Source organism: Sitophilus oryzae, unplaced genomic scaffold, assembly GCF_002938485.1.
Source record: "Sitophilus oryzae breed Bouriz unplaced genomic scaffold, Soryzae_2.0 scaffold_866_pilon_pilon, whole genome shotgun sequence".
Classification (NCBI taxonomy): Eukaryota; Metazoa; Arthropoda; class Insecta; order Coleoptera; family Curculionidae; genus Sitophilus; species Sitophilus oryzae.
In genome coordinates, this window is record NW_022147490.1 from 831,744 (window position 1) to 843,338 (window position 11,595).

An 11,595-nucleotide genomic window follows, 5' to 3' on the forward strand; every position below is an offset into this window, starting at 1 on the left:
CTATTTATTATGCTATACCGCGTAAACACCAAATTTAGGTAACTTTTATAGAAATTTTAAAATTGTTCTTCATTTTTGGAAAATCTTAAATATGTGAAAAACATTTTTATCATCTAAAATCCGAAAATCAATTAATATATAGAGTGTTCCATTACAAAAACACAACTTTAATCTGTAACTTTTTTTGGGGACTTTTTTAATATCTGTCAGTTTAATACCACAGTTTTAATTTAAAAACAGATACAATTTTTCTTTAATTAGTTAAAATCGGCTGGTTCAAAATTGTTCAAATTTGGAATATATGTATATTCAGCAGAGGCGGACCTTTAGAAAACCTATTTACCAATTCGCTCTGTAAATTTAACTGGGAAGTCAATATTTGGACAATTCAAAATTTGCATAGGATTTCCTGTTTCCAACGAGGATGCAACACCCGGTATATATAAGTATAGTTTGGCTAAAATCTAACAGAATAAAATTCGTTTTCAAATTAGTTTAAGATAAATATTAACAAAACACAATTATTTTTAATTCTTTATTTATTGCTTTTCGATTAAATTTTCAACATGATTGGTATCTAAGTTGCATAATGCAATGAACAGTATCAACAGACGCTACAATAGTTTCATCTAAAGATGGCCCAAATAGCACCCTAAAGCAGCTTGTCCAAATAATATCTATCAGTTTTTGGTATTCGATTTTAATTTTGATAGCATCACTGAAAGATAATTCATAATTTATATCGTTTGATTTTAATTCCTGTGTTCTTGGAGACAAACTAGATGAACTGTTTTGGCCAACAGGTTCATCTAATTTATGAATCACTGATACTTTTTCATTAGGCTCTTCATCACTGTCATTTTTACGTTTAGTTCTTTTCGGCGATTTACCTTTAAATGGATTAAACAGTGATTTAAGAGATTTCTTAGTTAAATCAACTTCTGATATTTCTATAGGTTTGTTCTTTTCTCTGTTACTTAACGACGACTTTTTATGTTCCACTATAACCGATTTATCAGTTTTGATCAAAGTATTGAATTGTGCTGTTTTATCGTTTGTGTTATATATTTTCTGTAGCTGGAATTCTTTTATGTTTGATGCAAGATCTTCTTCATCACTTCTACGTGACCTGGAAGTTTGGCAGCAAGGATCAAAGCAATTTTCTGGATAACAATAATTTTTATATCTACAAAATATTAGTTGGTTAATAACGAACATGTTGTTTGTTATAGGCTTGGTGTATTTCAGTTGATTTCAACAAGTTCCGACCGCAGCGCTTTATCGGCAGAAATCAGAAATTATCAGTATGTATGAGTATTCCACGCCGCGCACCGTACCGGTTACTAGAGGTGTGTGAACTATTCCGACCCCGGTATGAAAGGAACTAGTTCCCGGTTTCTCAAATAACGAGTTTCTCAGGACCTATTCCGGGATCGAGACTGTGACAGATATCCTAGATCGTAGCCCGATGCTAGGCAGGAGTGGGGAGGGCCAGCCGTATGTTATCGGATCCGGACCTAGAGGAACTAAATAAAAGACTAGTTTACGTACGGATCGACCAGCGCAATCGTATACCGATGCTAGGCGGGAGTGGGGAGTGCCAGCCGTATGTTATCGGATCCGGACTTAGAGGAACTATAGGAACAAAATAAAATACTAGTTTACGTACGGATCGGCCAGCACGATCGTAGCCCGATGCTAGAAGTGTTTTTAAGTAGCCCGATGAAGAAATAGAAACTAAGAGTGGAGGGTGTCAGCCGTATATTACCTGTCCCGGACCGAAAGGACTGATAGGAACTAATTAAAAGACTAGTTCACGGGAATCAATTCAATCGGCAGATCCGAGATATAATACAAGATGACGACGATGGATTCGGCATTGTCTATTGCCACAGCCGGCGCGGCGTAATTACCGGAGAAAATTGTCGTCGATACCGTTTTTCATTTTTATTTTGTTCTTTGAATATTTTATCGAAATGTTTCACTTTACGACCCTAAAATTAAGGAATGTCTTATAAAACGAAGTAGATATCCTGAATTTTTAGACAAAAACAAAAAGCTTGAAGTTGGGAAAAATGCAATTTTTTGTTAAATTTTCGTATTATTTGCTGCAATTGATTTGTGATATAGTTTTTTAAACTCTGATTTAAGTTTTATTTTTTCTTACCTATGTATATGTTTTTAACATACGCAATTACACGCCCCTTATATTTCGCTCATTATAAAAATTATACAGATCCAGTGGCGGATACAGAGGGGGGGGGCCTATGGGGCCCGGTTACAATACTATATAAATTATATATCACTTTAATCACAAAACTTCAATCTATTTCCGTATTGTAACGGAATTTTAAATTATATCTTTGTTTTCGAGAAAATTTAGTCCAAATATAAGGAATATTTTGTTGATGTTTACCATCAAAATCTTAAAAATAAAGAAGTTGTCTAAAAATCTGTACAATACGGATATAGTATAATCCTTTATCTTTAATTTCCTGCTTCATTTGTGTAAGAATACCTAGCCAGTTTTACATAAAACGTTAAATGCAGAGCCCTTATTTTGCTACTTTTTCGGACTAGCTAAATGGACTCTTAAAACAGACTTACCTAGGCATTAGTACCCATACTTATGATGAAATAAATGATATGATGAATGACTGAATGCGAATAAAGAAACTTGAATTTTAAACGCATGTAACTGAACTGACACTGACTTATAACCTAGCAAAAAACAATTTTTCGAGACACATATCGGTATCGGTTGTCATTTCATAGTTTTGTCACTTCACAATTTACTCAAAATTCCAAGTAATTCCTCTGCGACCAAACTCCCCCAAACCATGTCGTCGAAAAAATTTAAAAATACCGTCAAAACCATCACAAGAAACCTAGTCACCCATACCGATGCTATGGAAGTGGACCTACAAATCCTTATCGCAAACATGTTGGAAATTATCGAGTCCAAGATAACGTCTTTGAAGAAACTTCTCAAGTTAAAGATGTATATCAGACGCGTGAAAGGGTTCAGTTCGCTACAGAAGATCGTTAATGTGGATGACGTTACTAGTGAAACGTATTCTATCAGCAAACAGTCAAATCTACCTGGTTCAAATGCCGTTCACGGTTCTCTGGATGACTTGCCATCTCTAGCTTACGCTCTGGACCAGTCTTCTTTGCCTGCAAGTGAAGCAAAAGCCTTGGAAAACATTGACGAAAAATCTGAAGATGTGAATAAGGGTATTTTGGACATGGACAGTTTGTGTTGCGATTTGAATCCGCAAAAGAGTCAAACTATCGGAAGTTCTAAAAAGTTATGTAACAGCGATAAAATAGTGTCGTTGGACAAGTATATTTATGTGCTTTTGGATGAAGAGTTTAAGAAATACGCTAAAGAAAAAGAAGATCGTGAAAATAGAAATAATAATGGCGATCGTGAGGGTGAGTATGAAGTATTTTTAATAAAGAATTTCTGAGCTACTGCATTCACCAACAAATAGAATCATATCAATTCTCTCTGATGTAGGAGAAGTTTGCATTTTCGGCAAGTTTCTGAGATTTTTTTTTGTTTTAACTGACACAAAATGATAACTAGTTGTTAAAGTTGGACTAATTAGGCATCTATGTTGAAGTAACGCCAGAATATCACACCCACCTAGATTTTATCAAATAATAAAGATCTACTCGGATCAGATCATGTACCTAAATTAAAATATCTAGTAAAACCTTTGTTTGAGGGGTAGGCAACCTTAATAGTATTTTGAAGAAACATGAATTCTCTATTGAATATCGGAATAATATACTGGGTGTTCTATTTAAAATAAAAGAGTAACATGCTTTTAAAGGTGACCAATGTTCAATATTAATTTTCTCTCACCCTGTATAACTTTTTGGTTAAAACTCACCTTGATTTTTTCTCCCAGAATCCGAAAATCAATTAATATATAGGGTGTTCCATTACAAAAAACACAACTTTGATATGTAAATTTTTTTGGGGACACCCTGTAGAATTCTCTCTATTTTTAAAAAGTGCTCCGAATTAACCTGCTCACCAAATTTCGTTTCAAACTGTCGTTCTCCTTGGAGACCCCGCGGCGTATGAGAGGCGCCACCCTGTATAACCTGCCTCAATTATTCAATAATTAACTTAAATGTTTATCAAAAGTCTCCAAAAATATAAAACATGTATTAAAAGTTTCGTTAGTTCTACAAATTAACTCAATAATTTAGACATTCATACAAAATTTCCGAACTAATATAGGTCAAATTTTATTCATCTTTACAGAAAAATATGCTAATAAGTATCATGCTTAATTTACTTAGCTTGGAAAATTTGGCGTTGTTTTGCAACCTACTGGCCAAACAATTTGCAACATTGAATCATTAATTCGAACTAAACAGGAAATATTATCTTAGTCATATATATATGGGGTCATAAGATGACCCCATTCTTCTTTAACGCGTAATATTGTTTAATTATTTAACATAACATGAGTTATTTAAAAAAAAGACCTAAGAGCTAATGTTATTCTCTCCGAGATATATCTGATAGTGTAATGACATGTATATATGCAAAAACAGATGTATTTTGTGGTCGAAGTAAACTAGTTATGTATATAGAGTTATTTCAAATTAAATTTTAAATACCAAGTGTCCACTATTCTTTATTTTCTTTTTATCGAAGCGCAGAGTTGCTTAAATTAGCAAACTGGTGATATTAGCATAGTATAAATAGAAAAAGGTGTCGATGATGAAGTGGCATTTGTTTTTTAATATCTCTTCAAATAAATAGGTAAAATTAAAACAGATTTTTCATTTCTTTTTTTTTAATACTTTCGGGACTATTTTAAATGGAACACCCTGTATTTTGTACCATAATCGAACGAGGTTTTGTTTAATCGTTAATGTTTTCTTCTTTATATAAAGTGGCATTCTAGATTTGAATTGATTGAGTTTCTTCCATAAGTACTCCACGTTAACTTAATTTTTCTGTTAATTTCTGGTACTCACTGTTCGGTTTTTATATGATTCAAAATAAAAAATATATAAATTGTAAAATTAGTAATTTTTAATGGCCATAATGCGTTCTTTCAAAATCATCGAACAACTAAATCATTTCCATAGATCCAGTGACGTACCGTGACTTTGAATTTTGAGACCAAAAACTGACAAATAATTTGTCAAAAAAATCATATTACAGCTATATGTTTTATTTTGCATAAAAATGTTAACCAATAAGTTAGAATAATTATATTTCTTTCCTAACTAAGTGGTTTTATCGCTAAATTTAACTAAAGCTAAATACAACACAAATTTTAAATACGTGGACTATTATAACAACAAATACATCGTAAAAAGACTATTTTGGTAGCATTCTGAACGAGGATTCAAATTAAACTTTTTAGAAAATAATTTAAAGGAAAAATGAACCTGCTCAGATGCTTGTTCCGAGTAAAATCCTAGAGCTCTATGATTTGCTTTTATAAACTCTGGCACATGATGCACAATTGCATGAATCTTTGGAGTTATCTTAATACCTAAGTTGAGTATTTCCAATCTAAATTGTTCGATGTCATGTTCAAAATGTTTGTTTAGTGCTTGACCAAAACAACTCAAAACTACTTCATTGAATGCAGAAAACACTGCAATATATTTATTTCCTAAAAAAAAGAAGATGTTTAGGTTTTTGCTTGTCAAAACTTTGAATAGGATTCTTTACCGGGCGATATCGTCTTCAAAATATCCACTTTCTTTAAAAGTTGTCTGACGTTATTTCCGTTACATTTTCCATAATGATCTAGTTTCAATCCCGCTTTTTTATCCATCCTGTTGCAACATTGGTATTCTCCAATTCAAGACAATCAAATAGTTTTTGAACGACACCTAACAAAAGGTGAAGCTCAGGAGGGGGAATATACTTTAAGACACGTGTTTCTTCGTCGCCAATGGTTAAAGGTATGTTTATACAGTTTTCTAAAAAATAATTGCCCTTTTTTTATATGGTTCATTGAACAACAGTTTAAAAAATACAAAAAAAATATTTCAAACAAAAACGCTTACTAAAATCTTTGGGCTTTTGTTTTATTTCCTCCAGATTGTTGCCATAAATTTGTATTTTCTGTAATACTTTTTATAGTTCTGAATGATTCTTTAATTTCCATTTCCTTTACATTTACATCATACCATAGGCAAGTGTGAGTGGATGAATTTGACTAAAGACCAAGGAGAATCATAATAAGCTTAAAGTAAGCGGCAAAAGTATAGGAACAAATTCCACATATGGACTGCAGATCTAATGTCTCAAAGAGGCTTTTAATGTTAGCATAAGATTCAGACAACTTTGGTCCTAAGCCAATTATGAATAGTTTATTAATTCCAGCACTTTTATATTTCTTGAAATATTCGGGAAGCATTTTCAGGGAGCACATTCAGACAATCTTTAAGTGATCCACCACATCTATCAATGCCAATTTTTACATGAAAATCTTCAGATAATTCTCTAATTTCCAAAATATATGATAGAAGACCAGATAAATCTGAGCAGTATACAAAAATTAATATTAACTAAATTAACATTTTTCCTTTAAATTGTTTTCTAAAAAGTTTAACTTGAATTCTCGTTCAGAATGCTATCAAAATAGTCTTTTACCATGTATTTGTTGTTATAATAGTCCACGTATTTAAGATTTGTGTTGTACTTAGCTTTAGTTAAATTTAGCGATAAAACCACTTAGTTAGGGAAGAATTATAATTATTCTAACTTATTAGTTAACATTTTCATGCAAAATGTTAACTTAAAAGAAAAATTATTGTTTCAGTTTTTGGTCTCAAAATTCAAAGTAACGGTACGTCACTGGATCTATGGAAATGATTTAGCTGTTCGATGATTTTGAAAGAACCCATTATGGCCATTAAAAAAATACTAATTTTACAATTTATATATTTTTTATTTTGAATCATATAAAAACCGAACAGTGTACTAGAGATCCCGAGCTATGTATTAATTGCTTCAAATATATATATTCTTCTACTATTTCCAGTATTGTATTATTTACTAGAATGTCTTTTGTCTTTTCTGTCTACCAATTCGTTTTACATTACTTTAGTTTTTACTAATGTAAAATCGGTATTTTTGGTGCTTACTCAACCGGGTCTCACAATGCAAATTCACCTCAAATATCCATTTAGTTGGTCATTGGCAAGCACTCTCTCATTGTACATGAAAATAACAAAACAAACATTTACTGATCTGGATAAAATTGATAGTTAAGTAGTAAGACTCACCCGGGGGTACTCCACCCCCTAGCCACTGCCATCACTGATATTCTATTCAATATATCACATTCCATATCTTCCATCTAATTCAAATATTATTCGGATCTATTGGTTAATAATCTTCAACAACTAGCTAGTGTCACCTGAAATAGTATAGGGGCTTCCCCCGGACGCAATTCTGCCGCTAAACAGATTCGCATCCCAATCGAATAAGCTATTTGGGTAGCTCACCATCCCAACGCCGCATCGTCAATCGAGAAGACATTATGGAGACCTCAAACTCTCAAGATCAACTCGAAGGCAAGACGTCACAGAGGTTTTCTTACCGTGGTCAAACGACCCCGTTGGCTTACAGTCAAACGACTTGCAACTATATTAGTCAAAAGACTCGCAACCTCCATTTGTCAGCTCTGTGACAAAACACAACACTACACAGCCGGCCGGCCTATCAACAACTGACTGACCTGCCGCCTCCGAGCTAAACCTCCTCTTACATCACAATTTTACCTGATCACAAATATTTACATCGCTTGCCAATGAATCATACTGTTTTCCCTAATCGACTTTCAAATAGAGTGTTTTAGCATTACCAAATAAATAAATAGAGAGTTTCCGAAGGAATGCATATTGTTTATTAGAATAGTGAATACATAAAAGCATTATTATGACGAACTTATTTTCCAAGTTTTACAATAAATTCATTTTGAGACCTATTTTATTGCTGGCTGTATTTAGTTCGTTAATTTGTGCTTGTAGACTTTTCAGAAATAGTGATAAATAAATAAAAAATATATTTTTCAGCCTTTTAAAAAAAAATATTAAACATACAAGAAATGTCCTGAAATCAAAACTGTATTAGGTATTTACTTTAGATGGTCTATACTTACTTTGCTATAAATATCCTAATCGTAAAACATACAGGGTGTTCAAAATAATTCTACGCCAAAGTTTCTAAAATATAAAATAATTTTTCTTTATTTTTTTTTAAATGGAACACCCTGTATATTATATTTCTATTAGATGGAGAGTTAGAAAATGAACAATTTTTTTATTTAAAGTATTTCAAAATTTTGAATGATTTCGCAGATACACGCAGTATTATTTCATATGGCTCTTTCAACTGTAAAATACGGGAGAAAAATCATTGGATGGCTTTGGAAAAAATTTACTATGGGAAATGCCATATGAAAGATAAGACCGCGAATATCTGCAAAACCATTAAAAATATTGAAATACTCTAATACATATCAAAATAATATAATAATATTATAATATAATAATTTAATAATATTTTTTAATTCTCGGTCTATTGAAAAAATAATATACGGGGTGTTCCATTTAAAAAAAAGGAAGAAAAGCTCATGCCCCCCCCCTAAAGCGTGTAAATTGGGTTAAATATTAGGCTTTTAGGTTAAAAATGGCGTCCTAAAAGGCATATTTTGCATTATTTTTTATTTGGGTCCCCCCTAAAATAAATAAAAAAAAAGCCCCTGGTTTAATTGACTTCGGGTTTGCGTGCCCAGTTATTTTGTCTATTGTGTTCTCCCCAACCACCTTCTTTGCTAGTGTCGACACAGCTCTTGCACGTAGCTAATTACTTTCTCCGTAGCCAAATCTGATTTTTTCGCTTCGATAGACACCTATTGAACAAACGTATTTTTTCCAACAGGAAGGTTCTTGAACCATTTACCCGTTTTCCAGGAAGGATTTACAGTTAAAAACAATCTTGGAACATTAATTAATTTTCTTTTTTCCATAAATTTTTGGAATAGCCTTACTGGACATACATATATCCGGTTGACCTCTATTTATGTCCAGCCATTTTGACATTCTTCATTACAATTACGTACCATCAATTTCTTCGTATTTGAGTGCCTTAGAGCTTTCTTTTCTTTTTAGAGGGTCCATCTGCAATTCCTTCATTTTGGCACTTTTTGCCTCCCGGAATATTTTAAATTCGGTGTCAGTAAAGGGATTAAATTTAATATTATATTTTTTTGGTATTTTTCCATTAATAGATTGGCTGTTACATTCCAAATAGTTTTTTTCCGTAAAATCTTTATAGTCTATATAATCTATATCTCTATCTATATCTAAATGCCCAATCGGTCAAAATATTGGCCAGTGCCGAGATTCGCATCCAAAATGTAGTTTCTATCTTTTATAAAGTCCATAAACTATTTTCATACATACTGGTGATTAATTATAGTGTTTTTCGGCTTACTTTCGGCAAATTTTTCTTTAATTGCACCATAAAACATCCCCCTTTAGAACTTCGTCTATCATGTTAAGAAATGAAAGTAAATAATAAAGCGCCTCTCGTGTTTGTTCGCACTCAAAAAATTTCAATTAATGCCTTTATATATTTTTAATATATTTTTTAAAATTTCATTTTTTAATTGTAAAGTAATATATTACATTTAAATGGAATATATTACATAACAATTATGTCAATTACAGGATTACAAGCTTGTTTTCTAACATTTTTTAAATAAAACGAATTATAAAATTTCAATATATGTATGTATATTTGTCGTAGGTATGAAAAAAGTAAAATATAAAATGGACATACGTTTACTTACATTGCATTAAAACTTCCACTTTTAGTTTTGCAATCCAAACGCAATATTTCTATTTCACAAATAAAAATATCCGACAGCACTAAATTCACTGACACTTCCGCGGCTGACAACGAAAACTGGAAAATATAACGGCACATTTTGTTTTGGACCTGCATATCAACATTACGCTGTACTATTATGTGTTTGTTGTTGAAATAATATAAAATATCTAATTATAACTTGTAAATTTTAATATTTTAACATGATTTTAACTACTTTTGACAATAACTAAACTTTTTGTTATCAAGATGACATTTTAGACGGCAACTGACATATATGTCATAATATTTGAATCTTAAATTTGTATGTAATAGAATTTAAATTACTAAAATGCAACTTTATACTAAGAAAACATTTGTACATTCACAAAATACAACAAAGTCTAATAGTATAGTTTGAAAACAATGAATATTGAATTAAAATTGAAAAAATTAAGCGCGACCCCTTGTGTCAAAATTAGATGATTAAATTTTCGCAATTTTTACACCATTTGATGACCGGTGGCGCCTCTAGTGTTTGTTCGGTCGGTTAGGCTTTTATTCCCGCTTATGGCCATTAAAGAAAAAAAGGGGGATGTTTTGTGAATTGCACTTAAAGAATCGTTTCCAAATCGAGACATTTTTAGAGAATACCTATTAAAAATATTTTACGTCTAAGTGACAAATGTGTCATTGTCACTTAGACATTCTGCGGGAAATTTTCGCCAGGTAATTTTCGATTTTAGCGGGAAATTTTCGCCGAGAATTACGAGTACGATTAAGTACGAGGGTACATACTTTAAGTTTACACTTAAACAAAATTACCAAGTTTTTTATTCTAGGAGCTACAGATGCCCGACGCACTATTGCCGAACCCTGTAGAGCTTTTTCGGAAGCCTGAATCACCCTGTATATAGAGAAGTACCTACAAAGTATTTTTTTAGTTTCAGAAAGCAAACAGAAACCAGCATCCGTGTCAAAGTCCAGCGTGGTCCTCCTCAGCCGATCAGATTACGAGAGCATTATCGACATTCTGAACTCCGTTTTGGCCGCGTACAAGCAGCAAGAAAAGCGCGAAAAGCTGGAATTGCTGAAAAAGAATTTGGGCAAGAGTATCACCGAGCCGACTATGAATAACAAATCCGATTTGAGGGTCAAGAGGAAAACCTGTTCGGACAGTCTCTGCGACAAGAAAGAGATCGAGAAAAAGGAGAATAAAAAGTGGACATCGAGCTGTGACCTATAAAATGTTTTTTTGCCCTGTGTATTTATTAGGAAAACAAAATGAAAAAAATATGCTTTTGGTCTCATTTAATTAATAAATGTTTATTTGGTTTGTTTTGTGTTTTTATGTTTTTTTTTTCAGGTAACCTTTCGACAAACGATGAGAGAAAAAAAGGAGATGACGTTCATACCAAACTAAAAAGTTTCTAATATTTTTTAAGTTAACTATGGATGGGTTTTTAATTTTTAACTCTATGGGTTTATATATAAATCCGTTATACGTCATCTCTTGTTGTTTTTAATCAATTTTATTGGTTTATTTCAAAAATGACAGATCATATTTCATATTTTATTATTGGTTTGATGCTTTAAATAAGAAGACTAAGGAAGGAGCATAATGCTATGCATGTATTCATGCATGGTGGGCGGAAAAAGGACTGTAGGATGGGGATCCTTAACAGTTCTGTTCGACGATTCATTTGACACATTTGAATTTAATT

The 11,595-nt window shown here is 32.2% G+C and overlaps 2 protein-coding genes across 2 annotated transcripts; one reads left to right on the forward strand and one right to left on the reverse strand.

The window, feature by feature from the left end:
• Window positions 1-521: 521 nt before the first annotated feature.
• LOC115890462 lies at window positions 522-2,721 on the reverse strand. Its single transcript, XM_030910701.1, has 2 exons — window positions 2,608-2,721; window positions 522-1,186 (listed from the first exon to the last, which is right to left on the reverse strand). The coding sequence occupies exons 1-2, from the start codon at window positions 2,613-2,615 to the stop codon at window positions 562-564; spliced, it is 633 nt and encodes a 210-aa protein (XP_030766561.1). The 5' UTR covers window positions 2,616-2,721; the 3' UTR covers window positions 522-561.
• Window positions 2,722-2,732: 11 nt separating this feature from the next.
• Window positions 2,733-11,208, forward strand: LOC115890460. Its single transcript, XM_030910700.1, has 2 exons — window positions 2,733-3,438; window positions 10,816-11,208. The coding sequence occupies exons 1-2, from the start codon at window positions 2,841-2,843 to the stop codon at window positions 11,115-11,117; spliced, it is 900 nt and encodes a 299-aa protein (XP_030766560.1). The 5' UTR covers window positions 2,733-2,840; the 3' UTR covers window positions 11,118-11,208.
• Window positions 11,209-11,595: the final 387 nt, after the last annotated feature.